The sequence below is a fragment of the Podarcis melisellensis genome (assembly GCF_964234715.1).
Source record: "Podarcis melisellensis genome assembly, chromosome: 11".
Taxonomy (NCBI): domain Eukaryota; kingdom Metazoa; phylum Chordata; class Lepidosauria; order Squamata; family Lacertidae; genus Podarcis; species Podarcis melisellensis.
Window position 1 is genome coordinate 25,984,854 of NC_138543.1, and position 23,894 is coordinate 26,008,747.

Genomic DNA, 23,894 nt, shown 5'->3' on the forward strand with positions numbered 1-23,894 from the left:
TTCAAAAAATTCCCAAGCAGCAGTTTGAGAAAGTTGCAGAAGGTAAACACGAGACTACCCACAATGCTTCAGTCCAACTGACGTGCCCTTTTCATTCCTACTTCGGCCCATGTATGTTTCCACCTCTCTGTTGCCTTGCCCTTTGCTCATTGGTGCCAATCAGACAAGACCCAGAGTTGCTCGTGTTGTGCGATATATATATCTTTCCGAGCACCTTGCTAATTCCATTGGGCTTTTTGACACCTGAAAGGAACCTCCATGAGCCATGATTTGAAGGTACTCTGCTTAATTACAAGGTGTAAAATGTGTAACACGAAAACCAGGGAAATTGTAATTTGAGGACAGAGCTGTTGTGAGTAGGCAAGCACGATGATAAAGTGTGGCACTGAGGACATCTACTGACAGCTGGAGAGAATTATTTCTTCAGTAAATAGGACTCTGGCGAGAGAAGAAAGAGCAAGCTCTTTTCCTTTGGTCATTAACTTTAGTTAAATCTCTGATAAGGGTCTTAAGTTTGCAAACTGAACTCCATTGCTAAATTTGCCGTTTGGCCGATCATTTTGCAGCTCAGGGCACTAATTTTTTATTATACTCATTTGTTCGTTTCCCCTTTAGAAAACATAAGAAGAAAACAGCTGGATTCGCCCTCAAGGCCTGTCTAGCCCAGCAGCCTGTTCTCACAGCAGCCAACAAGATGCCTTTAGTAAGCCTGCAAGTGAAATCTAAGTGCAACAGACAGAGTAAGGATGGACATTCAACTGCCTAAAGGTGGCCGTGTCACACAGGAGATTGCAGCCACTGAGATAAGGAGTCGCTCCATTGTCTAGAGAGGCCACTTCCTGTTTCACATGGATAAGCGGTTTTCAATGAAGCCCAATAACGGAAGCACACAGCTATACAGTGGTACCTCGGGTTACATACGCTTCAGGTTACAGACTCCGCTAACCCGAAAATAGTAACTCAGGTTAAGAACTTTGCTTCGGATGAGAACAGAAATTGTGCTCCGGCAGCGCAGTGGCAGCAGGAGGCCCCATTAGCTAAAGTGGTGCTTCAGGTTAAGAACAGTTTCAGGTTAAGAACAGACCTCCAGAACAAATTAAGTACTTAATGTGAGGTACCACTGTAAAGGTAAAAAGTAAAGCACCCCTTGACGATTAAGTCCAGTCAAAGGCGACTATGGGGTTCCGGTGCTCATCTCGCTTTCAGGCTGAGGGAGCTGGTGTTTGCCACCCCGTTGCGGGGATTCGAACCGCCAACCTTCTGATCGGCAAGCCCAGGAGGCTCAGTGGTTTAGACTACAGCACCACCAGCGTCCCACAGCTATAAAGGTAAAAGGTAAAGGACCCCTGGATGGTTAAGTCTAGTCAAAGGTGATTATGGGGTTGCACCTATATTGAGGCAGCACTGGGTGTTGAACATTTTGCACCCCTAACAATTCTCCGCCTGGGGCAACCATCCCCTGTGCTGTCCCACACACATGCTAAACCACTGCCAGTAACTGGTATACTTCCTATGATGAGCAAAGGGGGAAGATCCCAATTTCATCATGCATTCTTTAAATTGATAGACGAATTAAAACTGTTGGGATTTGAAGAACTTCCTTGGTTGCAACTTTTTAATTCCTTTTCAACAGCACAAAAAGCCCGGCTGAATTATTATGTCTGCAATGTGCTCAGAAGGGAGCATATCTAGCTCCTCTTTGCCCCCCCCCCCAATGTCTTGACCCTGCCTTTGCAAGAGAAGCAGCTGCAGCGCTGATTTCCAGGTTCTCTCACTTCTCCTGTGTTGGTAGTGGGCCACTGCTGGAACACAGAAGCTACCACCGTGGCCACATGTCTCTGGTAAGCGAGGCTTGGGGGACGGGGACGGGGACGGGTGGAGCACCTTACTGTTTTGCCTCAGGCTGCCCCTGGTGCACCTATTGAATTAATCAACCCTGCCAATAAAAGCTTCCTGTTTGAAGGGCAAGTGGAGAGTCCAAGTATTGTGTGCAGCCCTTCCCCAGAAGCTGATTAGCTGGCAGAGTGAAGATCTATTCCACATGGAGATGTTCTTGATCAGGGAAGATGCTGGGCCTTCATTGCTAGCACACACACACACACACACACGTGTGCATACCACATGACCACTTCATAGTATTACTCCAGCCTAAGACACAAACAGCAGAGCATATTTCTGAGCTGTACCACATACAGTGGCGGAGGAAGCCTTTTGGGCACCTGGGGCAGTGCACCCACGGGTGGGGTGAACTGCCTACAGGGAGAGGGCGAACCACCCATAGGGACAGGGTATGCCGTGCCACGTGGTACCCATAGGGGCTAGGGATGGAGCGTGCAACGCCATGCACATAGGGATGGGCAGAGACAGAGCTAGCAGCAGTGGTGCTGTGCGTCCCAGGGGTGTGTGCCGGTGGCGACATGTGTCCCAGGTGAGGGCGCCGGCAACGGGGAGCGTTCCGAGGGGGCACCACCCACGGCAATGTCACCCCCCCTCAGGGATGACACCCGGGGTAGGCCTCCCTCACCGCCTCCACCTTGCTTCGCCTCTGACCACATAAGGCTGGAGATGGAGGCTCGTACAACTGGGGACAAGGCAATAAAACTTATCATTGGGACAGAAAGCTGACTTAAGAAATTGTTTCAATATACTGCTGATTTTACACATAGTGATGTGTATTATATCTGTATTTGTTTTTAAAGTTTGACTTTATCTGTATTTGTTTTGAATATTTTATATTGTCGTATATAGAGAGCTTAGAGGTTTTTGCTGATTAATCTGCACGATCATATCTTACGCACATTTAACTTAGTTTCAAGACATCCTTCTGGAGCTCTTCCCAATCTATTTTTGTTTTAACCCTGAAGAATTTAGGACAGTCGGCAAACCTGGCTGCCTCACTGCTCACCCCTAACTCTAGATTGTTAAAGTTAAAAAGCGGTTGTCCTAAAACAAACCCTTGATGGGTACCACTTTCTACATCCTTCCGTTGGGAGAACTGTCTATTTATTCCTACTCTCTGCTTCCTGCTACTTAACCAGTTCCTGGGGCACAAGAGGACCTCTCCTCTTATTCCATTACTGGTAAGCCTGTTCAGGAGTTTTTGGTGGGGTATTTTTTGGAATTCAAAGAACACTATGCCAACAGCATCACCTCTGACTATATGCTTGTTGACATTCTCAAAGAACTCTTAATGGGTTAATGGAACAGGACTTGTCCTTTCAGAAGCCTTGCTGATTCTGCTTCAGCAGCTGCATATTCTGCCATATACTTCATGAGTTTATCTTCAACCATACTCCCCATCTGTTTTCCTGGAAAACACATAAAGCTAACTGTCCTTCAATTTCCAGCATCTTCACTGGATCCCTTTTCAGAAATTGGTCTCACATTTGCCACTTTCCAGTTGTCAGGTATGTTGACTGGTTTTTGGGGCGAGTTGCATATTTTTGTTAGAAGACATTCTTCGGAACACGAACGGACCTGATTTGAAAAGTTTATAAATATAAAATTTAACTGAAATAGTTACCCATTTCCCCCACAGTCACTTTCCCGTCAAATCACTTTAGAAGCCATTTTCGTCCAAACAGGCCTGTAATGTCTGGTTTCAATGTTACATCCTCCGTTTTGTCTAGCTCTACCCGTTACTGCACCTTTGAGAACTTTAAAAGTCCTAAGCAAACAATCAGCAACACACCATCTGTTCAGGAGTAATAGAACCGGAAGCACGCAAGTCCACGCACCTGCTAAGATCTACAGTCTGAATATTTATATTTACTTTTATTTGAGTTGATTGTTCGTGTGAAGTTACCCCAGTGAGATTGAGTCAATAACAACATAGAGATTTACCCAATTACTGCTTAATTATAGCTATTATAAAATCAATAACCCTTGTATTTTGATCCTAAAATCTCACACCTGCAACAGTTATTTGCCTTGCATAGGGGCTCATTTTCTAGATGAATGGAGGCTTTCACTGTGTAAATCATTAATAATACTCTTAGTTGCTATTTAACAGCCTCAGGCAAATCTGGAAAAAGATTGTGTGTGTGTTTTTAAGCACAAGTAGCAAACTGGAGCATACATATTTATTTTCAAAGAAAAATTATAATCCTGAAAAACAGATTGATTAAAATGATAGAATATTGTCTAGCACAATTTTCAAATAAAACACGTATTGACATTTCATGGTCTACCTACATATCAGAAATGCAGATGTATTCCTATACTTATGCAGCAGTGATGTCATTAAAAACAAACACCCCAATCCACAGAATCATAGCATAGACACATTCCTAATTATAAAGCAGCTCACAGAACAGGTATAAGGAGCTGCTTCTTTAATTAGAAATGTGTATAAGCTATTATTCCACAGCAGTGCAGGAAGCGATACGGGGAAGGGAGGGAAATCAGCTTCCTGAGAAGATCAGGTTTCATTTTTTCAAAAGGTTTTCTAGACCTCATGAGGGTAAAAACTAGTTTGAAATTATGCAGGCAACGCTTGCAGAAATCTCAAAATCCAGCATCGCAATTTACCCCTTGCCATGATTAGCTATGCAAAACCAAACAAAAGCAGAATTATAATAACCCAGTAAAATATAGAGTGACTTACATTGCAGTGTTTACGCAGCTCACAAGAATTCATTTTATGCTATTTTTAGAAAAGAGCGCATGTAGATGAGGCCATTGGCTGTAAGGTCTCAGCCACAGGTCTTTTGTAGCTTAAATACACAATATTCTTTTAACTGAATATATCAAGGAATGAACCTGAGACCTTACACATACAAAAAATGTGTGCTTTATTAATGACCAAACATTCATCACCCGCCAGGGAAAGAGGGCATGCAAAGTGGTATGCACAGTCTTCTGGAAAACTCACAGCATGCCCAAGCAAGATGCATGAGTCAATGGATTCTTGCCCCCATTTTCCTCTGCAGCACCTTCTTGCACAGAGTTGGAAGGGACCCTGAAGATCCTCTAGTCCAACCCCTGCAATGCAGGAGTATGCAGCTATCCCACTATGGGGATCAAACCTGCAATCTTGGCATCATCAGCACCACATTCTAAACAACTGAGCTATGTATGAGCTGTATGTCTGCAGTAGCCAAGAGTCACATGGAGGAAAGTGTGCAGACTGCTCTTTGCTGACTTGTGGCCATCTTTTACAATTAGCTGGTTTCCACTGGTAAGATCACAGCATGGGATGATGTCTCTTATCCTCACCCTTAAAAATATTTATACAGAATTTTAGAATGGGAACTTTTTAGAATGGGAACTTTTACAAACTACTTTAAAAGAAACAAAATGAATTGGACTCCTTGGCAGGTTTTGAATAAACATACACAAATTTATTATCGTTAACATAATAGACAGATAATTTAAGGGTCTTTACAATTTTACTTAGGGACGCAGGTGGCGCTGTGGGTAAAACCTCAGTGCCTAGGACTTGCTGATCGTATGCTCGGTGGTTCGAATCCCCGCGGCGGGGTGAGCTCCCATCGTTCGGTCCCAGCTCCTGCCCACCTAGCAGTTTGAAAGCACTCTTAAGTGCAAGTAGATAAATAGGTACCGCTTTATAGCGGGAAGGTAAACGGCATTTCCGTGTGCTGCATTGGTGCTGGCTCGCCAGCTGCAACTTCGTCACGCTGGCCACGTGACCCAGAAGTGTCTTTGGACGGCGCCGGCTCACGGCCTCTAGAGCGAGATGAGCACGCAACCCCAGAGTCGGAAACGACTGGCCCGTACGGCAAGGAGTACCTTTACAATTTTACAATATGCAGAAAATAACATGTGTTGAAAAATCAGAGAGAGGAGCTGAGGAAGTCTGGGGGGGAGGGAGGGAGGGTTTTTCTTGGGGAGGGGGAAAATGGGGGAAAATGATGAAGATGATATGTTTTTGAACTGTTATGTTGAAATTTTTAATAAAAACTATTTTTTAAAAATATATTTATACAGAATTTTAAATGAATATGGTGCTTAATAATCCTTACTAGAGATCTGAGGACACAAATTTGCCTGATTATTTCAAACCACTGTGGCTCCTTCCTTTTCTCGTCAGCTCCTCGCTATGTGTAGCTCTCAGACCTCCTCCTCCTTCCATCTGCATAATTCTCTTTACCAGGGGGTGGCTAGCATGCAATCTTCCGAATGTTATTGGACTACAACTCCCTGGCCATTGTTAGGAGTTCAACATCTGGAAGGAATTACATTCCCCATTCCTTCTCCATACCAAGCCTTTGGCAGCCAAGTACACTCCTGCCTGCTGAATCCCTCTACCATGTTACATAGCTGTCAACCGTCCCTTATTTGGCGGGAAAGTCCCTTATCCCAGCGCCGTGTCCCGCTGTTGTCCCTTATTGATGATGTCCCTTAAATTTTCTGGGTTTCAAAGGAAGCAGCTTCTCTCCCTCCCTCCCTGCCGGCCAGGGGGGAGAGAGGCTCCAACTGTGTTGCTTGGCTGCATTGCTCACCCAATAAGGAGTCTAAGAAGGACTGGGCGTGGAGCTTGCATGCCTTGTGCCGATCAAATTGGCCGTGTTGCCTGGGGACTCGCCTTTGCTCAGCGCTTCCCAGCGGAGAGGTGACGGTGGTTTTCCTTGCTGCATCCCCTTTGCCGGGTTGCTGCGCTGTGGGAAGCACCGCTTGAGGCTTCGTTTGGTTGCTGGCTGGGCTTTCTGCCTTTGGCTCAGAGGGGCTCAGTATTCGAACATACCTGCGTTCGAAAAATCCCTTATTTTGGCTGCTGATCCCTTATTTTCAAGGCTGCTGGTCCCTTATTTTCAAATCTGTAAATTGATAGCTATGCCATGTTAACCTGACTCAAGTCAATTGAGGCTAAAAGTTCTGCCACCTATAGTGGTACTGTGGATGAGATGCCTCTCTTGCAAGCTGCGTTGTACTTAGACTTCTGGAAAGACTTAGTAAAAACGAGCTATCAGAGAAAACTTAGACTTTCATAAAAAGTCACTAAGAAATGTTGCGGGTGGGTGGGGTGGGGTGGTACACAAGCCCAGAGGAGCTGGTCTCCAGACTTCTCTGCCAACCTGTCATTTCCCCAAGCAAACTTGCTCTTGCAAAAGAGGATGTGTTGGCAATCTTGCTGGGTGGAGAAAGCAGAAGCTGCATATGGCTCATTCTCAAGGGCTTTGTCAAGGAGGTGCATGGGAATTGTAAGTTCCAGTGCCTACCAGCACAATTTATGAAACTGAGTGGAACTGGAAACCACAGTTCCCATGCTTGTGGCAGTGGATACTCCTGGGTTTACAGGCCTACAAAGCCTTTAAAACTGTTATTTAAAAAAAGTGTATACATGTTGAAATAAATTGGGGCATTCTGGATTGAGTATTTTGGACTCCAACGAGGGTAGTTCTGAAATATTGAAATTTGTCACCATCAGTAGTTTTCACCCATGTACTTGGTGCATATTATTATTATTATTATTATTATTATTATTATTATTATTATTATTATTATTATCATTAACAGTATCATCATCAATGTGCAATTACCATTCTTTTTTAAATAATCCAGTCAACTCTGGGGGGAAACTAGCTTGGGGGACAAAACAGTGGCAAAGGAAACAGTGAAGGGAGCAAGTGTTTAATCCATGTGGCATAGAACCTTCATATACTTGGGCTGAAGGATGGTGGAGCAAATAGGGGTGCGGCAAAAGAATTTACCAGCACTTATAGAATCGTAGAAAGGGACTCAGGTGGCGCTGTGGGTTAAACCACAGAGCCTAGGACTTGCCGATCCGAAGGTTGGTGGTTCGAATCCCCACAACGGGGTGAGCTCCCGTTGTTCCTACCAACCTAGCAGTTCGAAAGCACGTCAAAGTGCAAGTAGATAAATAGGTACCGCTCCAGCGGGAAGGTGAACGGCGTTTCCGTGCACTGCTCTGGTTCGCCAGAAGTGGCTTAGTCATGCTGGCCACATGTCCTGGAAGCTGTACGCCGGCTCCTTCGGCCAATAAAGGGAAATGAGCACCGCAACCCCAGTCGGCCACGACTGGACCTAATGGTCAGGGGTCCCTTTACCTTTACCTATAGAATCGTAGAATTGTAGCATTGGAAGGGACCTGAAAAATCATTTAGTCCAACCCACTGTAATGCAGGAATATAAAGCTGTCCCATACAGGGATTGAGCATGCAACCTTAGTGTTATCAGCACCACACTCTAACCAACTGGGCTATCCTGGCAACCTTTCACTGTCCCTTGAATCATCCATTCACATATTAGTATACGCCTTGAGAAAGATGATTTACCGAATGCTCCTCAATTTTGGCCATTATCACAATGAACTGAAAACTTAGCTGCCCAAACCCAACAATGCTTGACATCAGGTTCTTTGTTGCAGTTGCTTGCAAAGCTGGAGTTGAATGAGATGGCTATTGGCAGCTGCTGGATAACATGTCTGCAACTAACTTATCATTTGTTACCGTTACTTTTTTTAAAAAAAAAAGTGCCGTAGAAAACTCTAGGGAAGGAAAAGGGAACCAAAAATAAAATCACGTTTCCCCAAACGACCATTACCAGTAAGAGCAAATTGCTCAATCTATTCCACCTGCTCATATTCTGAAATGACTCCTAGTGTGTGTATTTTGCCCAAGGCCATCCCAAAGAGACTTGTAATGTCAGCATGGGGCCACGTGCAGACTCATTACGATAATATTGTTCCTCTGGTGGAGCTCTAGCCAGCTAATCTGCATCTTATGAGCAAAACAAGATCCCATGTGCCTTAAATTAGTGGAGCACGACCATTAACCTCTCACTTAAAAAGCACAAGTGACACACAATTATATTGATATAGTTAAGCTTAACCTAGCAATTAGACCTTAATGACCAAGACACGGGGAACTTCCTGGGGATTAATGAGTAGAATTCACCTCAGGTCAGCAATTCTCTTCAGAATGGACTAGCCTTTGAAGAAGTCATTGCAACCAGTTATTGTTGTTAGCCTCCTAAGAAGATAGATGCTTGGCCTTTTCTTCTCATTCAAGATGTGGATTCCACGAGGCAGGTGAGGAGAAACACACAACTGATTAATTTATGGTTGAAATTACAAAATACCCAATCCACTAACGGAGATACATATTTTGTAAAAGGGCCAAGGGGAGAAAGGATGCAGGTACAGCCTCTTCTGTCCACCAAAATTGCCTCCCGCTCTCCTCATACATTTATTTTTGCTGTAAGGCAAAATTAGAGCCCTGCTCACAACATTAAGTGCGGACAAAGGTCCAGGCCTAGGGGATGAAAAGGACAGCTGTTCTACTGCCCCAGTCTCCTTCTTCACAGGTACTTCCCTGACTGAGATCTAGCAACCAGAGTCAGAATTTTATTTGCTCCATAAAGAGCATATCAAGACTGATAAGTGTTGGGGGCTGAGAAGTAGGAACAGCAAATGCGTACCGCTGTGCTTTCTGACTTTGAGTTGAAAGACAAGTTACAGTGGTACCTTGGGTTACATACGCTCCACTAATCCAGAAATATCACCTCAGGTTAAGAACTTTGCTTCAGGATGAGAACAGAAATCGTACTCCGGCGGCACGGCGGCAGCAGGCGGTCCCATTAGCTAAAGGGGTGCTTCAGGTTAAGAACCGTTTCAGGTTAAGAACAGACCTCCAGAATGAATTAAGTACTTAACCAGAGGTACCACTGTACAGCCAAGCAGATGAAAGCTTCTCTTCACCAAATGGATGGTCTTAGGAACATAAGGCTTCTCAACAGACGATGGAATGAAGAAGGGAGTCTTGAAACCGGCTGATCTCCCAAAATCACCTCAGCTATAAACTCAGTTTGCAACTATGGTTATGCAATTCACATGAGGAAGTAGAACCAATTTCATAACAACTCTCTTCCCCGGATGTTGAGCTGGCAACGTCACAGGACCTGACCGAACGAATTCAGCACAGGTAAAACTACAAGAAGCCCACCTTTGCTTTTAAATCTTACAAGAAAGGAGCTGGGGATAATGCCTAGAGAAGCCTTTCTCCCTTGTTCTGTTAAGCCAAGGCCTTTGTTGGAGCAGTGCCTCGGATACTATTGAACTCCAGACACATGGATTTAGGCTTTTTGTAGGATAATTACCAGGGAGCACCTATTCTAACCACCTTGTCCTAAGCTTGTTTATCATTCCTCTGTACTCAGACTCAGTTCCACCCACCCACCCACCCCAGCTTTGTCTATATTGTGTTCACATATATTTATCGTAAGAAAAGGAAACCAACTTACGTAAACCGGAGAAGGTGACAAATGGGGCTTAACATTCTCAATGGTTTTCTACACAAGGCTTTCTGGGAGAGGGGTTCTGACCTCTATTCACTACACCTGATCCCTGCAAGCCATGTGGCACTCAAAAAAAGATAAAAATTAAAGTTTCTAGCAGTGGAGTCTTATGAGCAGTTTCCTTATTCTATGTAGGAATGTGTTGCTTTCACATATAGCTATGAAATTCTACATGTGTCCTCTCACATAAAAGCATTTTATACATCAATATTTGGTATATTTCAACTAACTTGGGACAATTTCCTTCTTTCCTATCTCCAGCTATCCTTACACATATTTCTCCATTAGAGGGAGTCAGGATCTGTAATGACTCAGAACTAGTGAGCCACAAACAGAATTATGTTCCTCTCATTTGTTTTTTACAGCTCGCAAGCCCCAATATTATGAAACTACTTAGGAGCCTATAAAATTAGAAGCAAACTGTTACGATTTATGAGCTCAGGTTTAATTTCAGAATTGTAACCTGAACATGCAATTAAAAGGTTAGAAGAGCTTGAAGGTGTTGCGTGGGATGAGGCAAATCTACACTTTCTCAGGACCCATTTACAAATGTAATGAACTTGTACAAGATTTATGATCAAGTACAAGGGGGACAAATACTGCTGTTGGAGTTCTAAGGTTGCAGGATTCTAGATGCTCCACTCCATTCCAGCTTCTCTCACAATTGCAGGAGGTTGGACTAGATGACCCTTGTGTTCCCTTCCAACTCTATGATTCTAAGTGAGAATTCTGAGCTCACTGAGCATGCTCAGTCCTCACTGAGCTACGTTTGGGGTCCCTCCCCTTAAGCGGTTTTTTTCTACAAGTGTTTTATACAATGCAAACTTTGGTGTCCTCTCAAGCCCTCTTGTGCTTTGATGGCACTATTCTGGCATCGTAAAGAACAACACTGAGAATCAAAATGATTATTAGTATGAATGTGGATCTCCTTTTTTCAATTAAAAATGCATTCTGCTTGGTATTGCTATCCCATTCTGAGACTGAGGCAGCAGCAGACTTTCTCCAGTTAGCTTTGATTCACATCTTGGCAGATTTAAATCCACATTAATAACACTGGCAAGTCCTAGAGGTATTATTGCACAATTTAAGGATTTTGCAGTCACTTCATTGATACCGTTTGAAATAATAATCAAGAAAGGCTGCTGTAGAAAAAACACAGAAAAGTTCTATTACCAACAAAAATACTATATTCTTTGCAACAAACAAATTTGTTGGAAAATGGGCTATTATTTGCAACATTTTGGAACCACTTATTCCAAGAAAATCCACTTAAATGTTGTGTTTTCTTTGCTGTTACAGTTTTTGTTACAAAACAAAGAAATACATACTTGAGCAAAAAAACCAACAGCCCCAACAACCATAAAACAGTAACTTTTGGCAGGTTTGACATATGTTTTAACAGCATTGATCAAGTTAATCAGAACAAACTGATGTTTATATCATAAATTGTCATAATGATTTCAGATAACAACATGGTTTGGATGACTGAGTCAATGTTCCCTCCACCTCATCTGCACGTTTACTTATTTGGTATTATTTTTATTCCTTTCTTCAGCTGTAAGATCAGTAATTAAAAGCCTTTCAGTATGCTCTCACTTCAGCAGATGACTGATCTTCATGCTTTTCTCTTAATGCCGTTGACTGATATGCCATTGCCCAGTTTTGCACTGACTCTGTGCAGAAAAGCATGTGTCGCAGCTTTTTCTGATATTGCAAACTGGATGAGTAGCTCAAATCTAAAAAACTGAACACTTAGAAGTGAATTCAGATGTCCACAAGCGGTTTTTCTTAAGATTCAAAGCTGCTTCTTTATCATTTAGAAAGGGTCTTTCAAATTACACCACAAAGAACATTGTTTCAGCGCTGGATTGTCCCAGAATCTGCTAGATCCTCTTTCATTTCTTTCTTTTTTTAAAATATAATTTTCATTATTACAATTTCCAAAAATCACATTGACATTCAAATATACATCTCCACTGTTAATATATTTCTTTATACAGTGGTACCTCAGGTTAAGAACTTAATTCGTTCTGGAGGTCCGTTCTTAACCTGAAACTGTTCTTAACCTGAGGTACCACTTTAGCTAATGGGGCCTCCCGCTGCTGCCACCACACGATTTCTGTTCTCATCCTGAAGCAAAGATCTTAACTCGAGGTACTATTTCTGGGTTAGCGGAGTCTGTAACCTGAAGCGTCTGTAATCTGAGGTACCACTGTAATGACTTCCCTTCTTCCCCTTCCATTTAGTTTACTTTCTCTCTTTATTATTCATTATATATTATACTGTTGAATTTACCTTAATCACTTTAGTTGTTTTCCAAATACTCCAAAAATTTCCCGCTCCTCTTTATATACTTGATCTTCTTACTCTCTTATTTATTAGACCTGCTAACTCTACATATTCTATCATTTTTGATTGCCAATCCTCCTTATTGGGGACCTCACTCACCCACCATTTTGGGGCTAACAAGATCTGAGCTGCTGTTGCGGCATACATAAATATTTTTTTCCTGATACCTGGGTACTTCCATCTGTACCATTCCCAAAAGGAATGCCTGTGGGTTATTTTTTTTAACATTTAGAACCTGCTAGATCCTGAGCTAACCCCGCTGGGACGCATGGCAACAACAGGCCTGATCCAGGTCTTGCTGTAGTCCGGGAGCTGGCACAGCAAAAAAGCATTTTTCCTACATACCCCACACCCCACGAAACTTCTGTGGATCCAGCACCAGTTGCATCGTTTGATTAAGCCCTGCTGCTCTCAGCCAGCAGCTATTGGGTCATTTTATTTGGATGAGATAGCACTGGAACTTATAGTAACTTTGTAATATTTCTCTTATTAACGAATGCAGTAGAGCATAAGTAGAGGCATTCAGATTAAATAGCAGCTCTGCTCCCCGCCCTAACAACACAAAGTAATTTTTTTTACTGCCAGTTGTTCCACCTTCAGACAACTCTGATGTGCACCTCTTTTAATGGATTGCTTTCCGCACAGTTGCTGGGTCTTCAAAATTAACTTGGTAGATTTCAGAAAACAAAGCAATGTACTTTGTGTATGTTCACCATATACAATTTCTTTATTCTTCATTATGGACTGCTCAACGAAAGCAGAGACTTTAAATGCTTTTTATGTGCCTCTCTCACAATATGCCATGTCTTCTTAGCTTTCTGGCATTTAGTGCAACATATACCATGTGGTTTATACCACGCAGGTCTAGGGCTCATTGTTCAGGTCGGCAGTTCGAATCCCCGCGACGGGGTGAGCTCCCGTTGCTCGGTCCCAGCTCCTGCAAACCTAGCAGTTTGAAAGCACATCAAAGTGCAAGTAGATAAATAGGTACCGCTCGGGCGGGAAGGTAAACAGTGTTTCCGTGCACTGCTTTGGTTCGCCAGAAGTGGCTTTGTCATGCTGGCCACATGACCCGGAAGCTGTATGCTGGCTCCCTCTGCCAGGAAAGCGAGATGAGCGCTGCAACCCCAGAGTCGGCCACGACTGGACCTAACGGTCAGGGGTCCCTTTACCTTTATACCATGATAATATGCCTTTTTGCCAATGAAAACAGCAACATTTATACATGTCAACATTCAGTTGCTTCATGTCCCTTTCAAGGTGTTGTTATTGTTGTTAGGAATATATGTACCTTAATGCTTTCACCCATGGATGAAGGATTCACAATTCTCAGGTCAGGAAATCATGAAAGCTTTATTGATAAAATCACCACACGATCTTAGCATCAACTCCAAGTACAGGTTCAATCGTAAGCAGAGTTCCAGGATACATGGCTAGGCATAAGCAAAACTGTTGTCTCCAAACTGTTGACACATACAGTCCAATACCTAGCTGTTTCCTGCTTCTGATATATTTAATGCAGTGTTTATTGTTTATCTTTTTTGCCATTTATTTCTTACTTTCTTTCCCCTTCCACTTATTGTTACCTGCAATTCTTTTTCCCAGTATTACTGCTTCTTTTCATTCCCCTTGCTTGGACAAGACCTCCAGGCTCCACGGAAGCCTTCTCAACTATTACAGCTTCCCTGACTCTACTTGTAAACGACATTGACAAGCTCTTGGGTTTGTTTGCAGCTTTTCAATCAGTAGCATACATGCTAGCCAAGCTTCTGTTATTGTGGTTTTAAATAACTTCCACGCATCCTAAAGAGAATTGGCCCTCTTGACACCCTCTTTTAACCAATTAACTCATTGTTTATTTTTTTCCCCTACTTTGGAAATAAATGTGGCTATGCCTTCCACTTACATATTTGTTACCACAGTGGTTACTGTTTCCAATCAGTCTGACAGCACATATATCTCACATCAGATCTTGGGCACCTCTTGGGATGAATCCTATGATTAAGTGTTCCAAAGCATTTACTGTATCAAAAGGATGTGGGTCTTTCTAAGAATTCCAATGTGCACTTTCCCAGTAACTGAAAATAAAGAACCATTTCAAGATTATTCTCATAGCTTTGGCAAAGGCATGATAATACAATCCTCATACCAAATCCACCTCCCTCAGACCAAAGCAAAGCATGGCAGGTATGTTGCTGCTACAGTTCTTCCCATAGGCAGCATTCCTCCCCTTTTTCATCTATGTCATGTCATGACTTCTTGCATATTCTGCCCTATTGTTAATTATATGACCTGGAAGACTTACACCATTATTCTTTATGGAAGGATCATCCTGAACCCGATGAGTCTAAGCTCCTGATGGCTTTCAAACAGAAAAGAATTTAAAAGCTGATTTGCAAGCTTTCTGATATCAAGTGGCAGTTTTCCAGTTCCGCAGTGGTTTAACTGTAGATCATTTTACCAGCTTTGCTTCAACCAAAATTTCCCCAGTACCTATGCTATATAAATCCTTTCCCCACAACACTACCCTGTTATACATCCACTGAAAGTAGCCCTGGATTTGGACATTTTTATCCCTGAAATGCTTCTTTGGAGATCCTGAATTTAAAAATCTTACCTAAGTTTTCTTCTTATTCTTCTAGGACTGCAGCACTACTATTCTCAAGAGCACTGGGATCAACGTGCACCAAAGCCATGGATTTCTCTTCTGCATTTTCTAGATGGCATTCAATATCCATATCCTTCACACCTTGCAGGCAAGCCACCTTGCAGTAAGCATGCCTGTTACAGCTCCACCTCATTGCTGTTCATCATCAAATGAACCCCTTTTAAGCAACTCTTCCTCAGTATGATGCCTTCCTATCCCCAAGGCAACATTCTCCATCACAACAGATTACTGTATATTGTGCCATAACCTTGAAGATCTCATATACAGACCTCTCTTAGCTTCTCCAGGTTAGCTACCCTAGCCTCAAAGGAACAAAGAGCCAGGAGCTCATTGTCTTAGGGACACACCAACAATTTGTTCCCTGCCAGCAGCTAATCATACATGTGATGCCCTGTACATTACACAGGAAGTTACTTACTCCTGCTGGCTTTCTATCTCCATAACTGATTGATTAAACTGAGTATAAACATGTTTTAAATTCAAGAGCAAAGGACTAAACCCAACAGAGTTAGGCATGGTTAAGCCTGCTGAAATCAGTGGGATTAAGCATGTCTCCGTTGGAATTATGCCTAAGTATTTAAAGGGGCATCATGAATAATATAAATACTGTTGGCTGCAAATATATTGCATAACCTAAGTATAATCAAGGAAAGAATGTCTTCTTGAGAAACGTCTTCCTGAATATCTGAAAACTTTGTAGTTTGTACCTGGAAGAATTGGGTTATTTCCTTCAACAAACACCCTGTATTCTCTTATAAATCTACTGTGATTTGCAGGGATAAGACGGGATGGACAATCTATTGCTGGACTACAACTTCCTTCATCCCTGGCCATTGATCATGTTAGCTGGGGCTGATGGGAGTCAAACAACATTTGGAGGACCATAGGTTATCCACTCCTGCCTTAAGACCTATGCTACAAACAAACTTAACAGCCACAGATTCTTTCCAATGAATTTTGGAGTTAGAGTCTTTGAAGTGTGGGAAGCAGGCAGGAATCTAGCAGCCTTGAACACAATTTTACTATCTATAAAACTGAATTCTAACCAAAACTTTTAAAAACAACAACCTATAGTTCTCAGATTTCACTGCAAGAAACCAAATTGATCTTAGTTAAAACAAAGTTGGCAGCATACAGGTGCCTTAAGACTGAATGTGCTGTAGAGAGCAACTGATCTCTACTGGATGAGGGGCGATCCATGTATTTGCTTCATCTTTCAAATGTCAGGAGATGTGCTGGAAGCATAGCTATATTCATGACAGCTGTGCTTTTAGAGATGACAATGGCCATAAAACGTAAGGTAGGAAGAAACACGGAAGAAGCTGGACAGAATACATGTTTTGCTGGTGTGGAGTTCTCTTTCGTAGCCCAGTTTTGATCTGAGAGATAAAAACTGTTAATGTGCTTTACGGAAAATTTGTCTCAGAAGGGGGTGGGGGAACACAAGTTGATAATTAAGAGCAGGAAATTAAGTCTGAATTCTGATTCTGAAATCTCACTTGAAATCAGCCTTTCCTACCACAAGCATTTGCCAGATGTGAAGTGTGGCTGTGAACTGAGCTGTTTTACAAACCTGGCACTAGAAGGCTATATTCCCAACCAAATTTTGGATTTCCCACTTATGTCCCAGTATTAATCACAGCTTCCGTGAAGTCATCCACAGTTCAGTCTTACATAATGCTCCTATTACTCAGCTACTTTGAGGAATACACAGCTTGAGCAGTTTTCTCGCCTTAAACCAGTGCACATAGCCTTCCAACTAGAGGGGGGCAATATAGCTTTCCACAAGCAACTACATTTTTTCGAAGTTATAAAGCACATACACTTTAAAGGCATATGAATGGAGTGACTTTCACCAACCAAGCGCGAAAGTCTGTCCCTAAGCAAGCTTACTCCAGAAGAAAACAGCCACTGACTTCAGAATTGCAGCCTGAAACTACTACAAGGCAGTAGGAAACAACTACTGAGTTCTCAAGCAGCTGAGAAGTCGGTGGTAAATACAGCAAGTAGGGTTGGCACTTTTGGTTGGGCAAAATATGGGGCAGGTCAGGCAAAGAAAAGGCAGGTTGTGGGGGGGGGATTGGGGGACTTAAAAGTGCAAAAATGATTTCAAAGCAATCTATTACAATGATCAAATGGAAGCCAAGTTCAAACTGTAACAGCAAACATTCCAACAACAAACCCTCCCCACCTACTGAATTTCTGCCTGCTGGAAGGATGAATGTAGAAACCCAAACAAAAATTAAAAAAAGAGAAAGGGAAGAGACAGCAACAAGTTCTGCTTCTCTTCCTCACAGAGCTTTGCCTCCAACATCGTAACAAGGTTTGCATAACCCCTCATCGAGCTACAGTGAATTTGAGAGATCGTAAGTTTTGGGGAGCAGCGAAAAGCAGCGGTGGCAACTTCAATATAAAAAAATGGGAGGGGGGGCTCCCAGGTAAGCCCCGCCCCACATAATCCATCACATGACGCGCTGCACACACACTATGCGAATGGCAATGCCCATGAAGTGGGGATGGAGGTGCTCAGCTCCTTAAAAATGTGGTTGGTGGGGTGAAGACCCCCTCGGCCCCTAGGAGTCGGCTCCTATGGAGAAGAGTATTTACACACGCGGGCAGCGCAAGCGAAGTGGGTTTACAAAGCGGAGCCACTGACGGCGCCCTCCCTCACCCCGCGAGCCGCAATTCCCACAGACCCCTCGTGACCACTCCACGCGCGCCACAGGCTCCCCGCTCTCTTCCCTCCCGGCAGGCCTGGCGCGGCCCTCCTCTCCTCCTCCTCCCTCCCTCCTCCTGCCTCCTCGCGGCCGCCGACGTCGCCGCCGTCGTCCTGCGCGAGCCGCGCCGCCCGCTTCCCTTCGCCCGTGACTCCTCCCTCCCCTTCCCGCTCTGTCCCAGGGCTGACATCACGCCCGGGGTTTCCATCGGACGAGGGGAGGGGAGGGGGGTGAAGGAAAGAGGAGGAGGAGGAAGAGGACGCTGTACGGAGCGGCTGCGGCAGCGTGATGGCGGCGGCGGCCGGGAGGACTTAAAGCAACGGCGTCGCGCGCCCGCTCACCTCGGGGTGGTTTTTTTTAACCCGTTCTCTTCCCTCCCGCCGCGCTCTTCCCTATTAAACCGCTTCTCTCTGTTTCTGAGGGGGCTCGCGCTGCTTCTCCCTCCCTCCCGCCCTCCTCTCTTTTTTTTCGGGTAGGCCAAGAGGGAGGGCCAAGAGAAGCGGCAGAGGGAAGAGGAGAGAGGGAAGAGATCCCGGCAGGCCCCGGAGCGCTCCTTCCTTCCTTCCTTCCTCGAGGCCCGGCTGCAGCGCTCTCCCCCTCGCTGGCTCCTCAGGAGAGGCCCAGGCAGGCCTGGCGGTAAGTGCGGCCCGACGGAGAGCGAAGGAGGAGGGCAGGCTGTGGGGATCGGAGAGAGGCACGCCATACCCGGCCTGGGCGCCTTGTGTAGGCCGCGGTGGGGCAATGGAAGGGCGGAGAGGGAGGGAGCCAGCCAGCTAGACGGGAGTTGGGAGCCGAGGCTCCGGCTTGACGGAGGAAGGAAGGAAAGGGCCCGGCCCAGGCGGTTTTGCTCGGTTCTGTGTGGAAAGCGGGCGAGCTGAGGGGGAGAAACGCCGCTTTTGTTCAGCCGCTGCGCCTCAGGCCGGTCCGTTTGTCCGACCGCCTTCGCTTTCTCGCTCCCAGCCCCCGCCCTCCACCCCCATATAGAGGCTCGCAGGAGCCGGCCGCGGTGCTGCTGCTGGTTGTCTTTTCCCCCCTCCTCCGGCTTCCCCCGCCATCTCCCTTTGTTTACCAGGCGGCCGAGGAGAAGCGGTTATGCAGGACGCAGCGAGGCTTTCGCAAGCGAGGCGAGGAGGGGAAAGGCGGGAGGACCGCGGCCGGCCTAAAAAAGAAGCGGCGGCAGTAATAGTGGGAAAGGCGCCCCGCGAGGAGCAGCAGGAGACACCCGCCGCGATAAGGGGGGAACCGGAGGGAGGGTAGAAAGCCCATTTGTTTTGGCACCCACTAAATCCACGAGGCCCGCTGCTCATTGGCTGACAGGCTGGCTATCAGGGACTCGGTGCGGTGCCTTCCTGCTGCTCTGATCAGTGGCCCCGCCTTTTGCTTGGGTTCCCTTAAATAAATATATATATATAACTGGGTTGATTGAGACCAAGTGGATGATCTTTGCTGCTATGGTATTCCCTGTTAGCTTGTATGGTGCCCAAAGGACGCTGACTTTCTAAGTAGCTAGAAATTGCTCTTGTGCTGGTGGCAGTAAGAATGAGCAGCACCAGTAATTCCAGCTACTTAACGGAGCTGGCTTTAGTATAGGATTTTGAAAGGGCAATGCCATAGAAATCATAGTTGGGATCTGTGATTTGTACATTTGCTGTGGGTCAGGAAAAGAGTTTTGTTATAAATCAGTCTTACCTATGTTTAATTGCAGTTTCAGTTCTCAAGTAAGCAGACAGGAGACTGTAATCTTAACGGGAGTGAGCAAGCTGCATTTTACTGGTGCTGCAAATTTGTAAAATGGTTCATGTATTCATGTTGCTTACAACACAGTCCTATGTATGTTTACTTAGAAGTCAGATGAATTGTTATAATAGAACATGCTCTAGTGAGTTGGTTTAGGATTGCAGCTTTACTTTCAGAAGAAAAAAGTTTCAGCCTGCACCAGCACTACTCCCTTGCTTTCCCTTGGCACTGCCACTAATGGCACTGCTAATTAGATCAATGTCAGAATGCTTCAAAAAGGATCAAATTGGGTTTTCCTGTGTATGAAGTTATTTAGCCTCTGAAGAATAATACTGACCCCGCTGTATGAACTTACAGGGTAAAGATCACTGAGAGAATCCATTATGAGTGTTCACTGTCAAACTAGGACTGGAGAGACTCAGGTTCAAATCCCCCACTCAGCCACAAAGCAACATTGTGCCAGTCACTATCTCATGGGTTTGGTGTGATTCGAAAATGGATGGGGGATGGGAATGCAGGGTTATAAATGTAACAAATAATTCAAGAATCTGATGAATTGCACATATCCAGCTAGTTTACTGCAGTATCCTCAAATAGATTACAGATTTGTAAACATTTCACATCTTTATTATTTGTGTATTCATTTTTTAGGGTAACTTGGGAAAAACAAATAACCGCTGAAGTTACATGTGAAATATCTGAAGAGCGAGGAAGACAACTCTCTTAAGTGGACATTTCATATCCAGCTTCCAAACTGGAAGAACTTTATTTATATTTTTATTTTGGTGAATATTTACAATGAATGGGCACAGTGATGAAGAAAGTGCAAGGAACAGTAGTGGAGAATCAAGGTATGTACTTAAAGATTTGTCTCTGGTAAATCTTACATTTTTGTGAAAGTGAAGTGTTTACCATAATTAAATTGTTTATTTTGAAGTATCGGACCAAGCATTCTTATTTCAAATAAGGACTCTAGAAACTAATTGAATTTACTTAGAAATAAGAGTGTGCACAAGGCTCAGGACCCAATTCTAGTGAATCCATTAATGGTGTGCCTCAGGCAGTAATGGAATATGGTTAACTAACACTCAAATATGCATGTCTTTGCAACAACAGTATGCGTAATGGTTTAGATAGAGTGCTTAGCCCAGCCTGTCATACGTATCTGATTACACAGGACTAGGTGATCTCCATAGGATACATTTTGTGACCATATCTTAGACAGATTCCTGTTCCAGAATCATGTTCCTCACTTGCATTTCTCACTTTCTGTCTCAGTGGTATTTTATGCCCTCGTGTTGTGTTTTTAGGGGTGAAAGGAGGGAGTACCACCTCCATATTTGCATGGAACCAATGAATGGTTTCATCTAGAGTGAGTGCTGGAACTGGAGTAGCTAATTCCTGTATTCCATACTTACCTAGTTAAATAAACTTGAATCCAATTCTATACCATCTTAAGATTTGAACCTTATTTCAGAGTAAACCCATGTGAAGTAGCACATAGTGTCTTGGGACTTGTACCAGTGAGGGTTATGTTTATTCTCCAGTGTTGCAGGCAGTATGCATTTGAATACTGGAAATCACAGGTGGGGAGGCTGCTGTTGTATTCAAATTCTCCTTGTGAGCTTCTCATAGGCATTTGGTTGGCCACTGAGGACAGGCCTTTGGCCCAGTCCAGCGGAGTTCTTATATACACTTACATACACTTGTGTGTTACCCAGTCTTGCAAATAAAGGATCCAATCCTATGCCATCTTATTTGCAAGTAAACACTGTTGAATGGAACTTAAGAATGTATATATTGAATTGTACTGAATTGTACTATAGTGAATTGAATTGTATATATAGTGGTACCTCGCAAGACGAAATTCGTTCTGCGAGTTTTTTCGTCTTGCGAAGCACGGATTCCCATAGTATTCACGGTTTTAAGAAAAAGGAAACAAACTTGCAAGACGTTTTCGTCTTGCGAAGCAAGCCCATAGGGAAATTCGTCTTGCGAAGCAACTCAAAAAACGAAAAACTCTTTCGTCTTGCGAGTTTTTCATCTTACGAGGCATGCGTCTTGCGAGGTACCACTGTATCATGTAATTTTCCTTGTATGTTCATATCTTACGTGCTGTAGGGTGTCTTGAGCAGTGGTTCTCACAAGCTAGATATCAGAACACTCCCTAGCTGAGTAGCTAGCTGTAAAATTGGACTTGCCTCTGATAAGAAGGCCTGTCTTAGAAGACCACTTAATGTGTCTCTTTTTGTTCTTTAGGGGATTCCAAAAAACAAATGGATAGGTTTGTTTGTTCATGTATGTTGAAAACAGCACATGTTTATAAATTGGAAGCTTTAGAGAATGTAAGAGGAGCCCTGCTCTAATCTAGCATCCTGATCACAGTGTGGCTATACAGTGGTACCTTGGGTTACAGACGCTTCAGGTTACAGACGCCACTAACCCAGAAATAGTACCTCGGGTTAAGAACTTTGCTTCAGGATGAGAACAGAAATTGTGCGGTGGCAGCGGGAGGCCCCATTAGCTAAAGTAGTACCTCAGGTTAAGAACAGTTTCAGGTTAAGAACAGACCCCCGGAATGAATTAAGTTCTTAACCCAAGGTACCACTGTATGTAGTGAATTCTTCTGGAAAACCCACCAGTAGGACATGAAAGGAATAGTCCTCTCCCCACAACCCAGTAACTGCTATTCAGTAGCATAGCGCCTCTGAACCTGCATGCACTGCTTAGCGTATATTGATGGCATGCCTCTGAATACCAGTTGTTGGGGAACGCAAGTGAAGAATGCTGTTGCGCTCATATCTTGCTTGTGGGTTTCTCATAAGCATGTGAGAACATGATGCCAACTGCTGCTTATTCCTGTACTTCATGACTATCTAATCCTCTTTTAAAGCCATCTCAGGTAGTGGCCACCACACCAAATTTCAGCAGTGAATTCCATAAATTGTGTTGTATGGAAGATGTAGTTTGTTTTTTCTCTCGAACCTACTACCGCTCTGAACTTAAAATGTGAGGAACAGCTCAGTTATTTTCATGGTTCTTGTAGATTAAAATTACAAGGTTTCCCTTTGTCCTAACACTCCCATGAATATTCTGTATTTGGTAATGTTTTGGTACAAAAATAATGCGACCCTCCATTTATATTGTAGTATGGAAACTCAAGGGCAGCTGTCATTTGAGCCTTAGCTATTATGGCACAGACAGCTGTGTCACAAAGATGGTTGCTTGATTTGTAGATAGGTGATCCCCATCAGTACTAGTTGTGGAAGCAGCATGCAGTTACTAGTGAGGTTTGGCATTGCCTGTTTCTGCAGCCTGGTGGAATGTGGAGCAGACGCTACCCAGAATTGCTCCCGTTTTCCATCCCAGCCTTCATCTCCTGCAGACTGCAGATTGGTAGTTTGTCATTTCTCATAATACATCTGGAAATATATTGGAGACTTGGAAGTAGTGCATGAGAGGCAGTATAATTGTGCTTATATGGATACAACTTGGGATGCAGATGAAGTTGCTAGATTATGTTCTGTTTTAAGAATTTTGCTAGTTTGAGTATGCTTTTCTATAAGTGTATTTGGTGGAATAATTCATATATTTTCCATATTAGTGGAATATAAAAGAGATTCCCAGGTCATGCTCATTGGCAGGCTAATAGGAAACAAGATAAATTTGTAATCAAGCCATTCTTATCTTTTATAAAGATGCTCTATATGTCTGAATAATCAAGTCTGCCTGTCTACTTGCTGTTCTTAACAGCTTTGTTGCATTCGTGGGAAAGTTTTGGTCAGAAAGTCGTGGAATGCAATAGAATGTCTTTGTGGCATCTGACTTCTCAGCTGTGGACGTGCCCCTTCAAAACCCTCCCAAAATGTCTATTTCCCTCGGGGAACTACATCGAGTAAAATCACTTTAAGGCAGCCTGAGAAGGCTTTGTGATATTGCCAGCCACTAACTCTTCAGCCCCATGCTTTCCGTTTCTTTCAGCTATTTGTATTCTACTGAGAATGTGTATTAGATACCCAAGGATTAACTATAGCTGTGTAAGACAGGAGGAAAGATGACATGGAGAGAGGTGGGCTAAGGGCTAGTTAGCAGACAGAGGCCAGGAGGCTGAGGGAATGAGGAGGAGGCTGGAACAGTGTCTGTGG

General features: G+C 43.8%; 1 protein-coding gene and 1 long non-coding RNA gene across 3 annotated transcripts in view; one reads left to right on the top strand and one right to left on the bottom strand.

The window, feature by feature from the left end:
- LOC309380730 overlaps positions 1–23,894 on the bottom strand; it is a 745,666-nt gene that overhangs the window by 392,272 nt on the left and 329,500 nt on the right. The gene's annotated exons all lie outside the window — the stretch shown is intronic.
- CHD1 (chromodomain helicase DNA binding protein 1) overlaps positions 18,140–23,894 on the top strand; it is a 47,033-nt gene continuing 41,278 nt past the window's right edge. Inside the window, exons 1-2 of one of the 2 annotated variants that reach the window (XM_081930359.1) lie at positions 18,140–18,648; positions 20,401–20,600. In XM_081930359.1, the coding sequence (XP_081786485.1) occupies positions 20,548–20,600 (53 nt within the window). In that variant the 5' untranslated portion in view covers positions 18,140–18,648; positions 20,401–20,547. The remainder of the gene's footprint in view (positions 18,649–20,400; positions 20,601–23,894) is intronic. The other variant, XM_081930358.1, reaches the window with a different exon arrangement.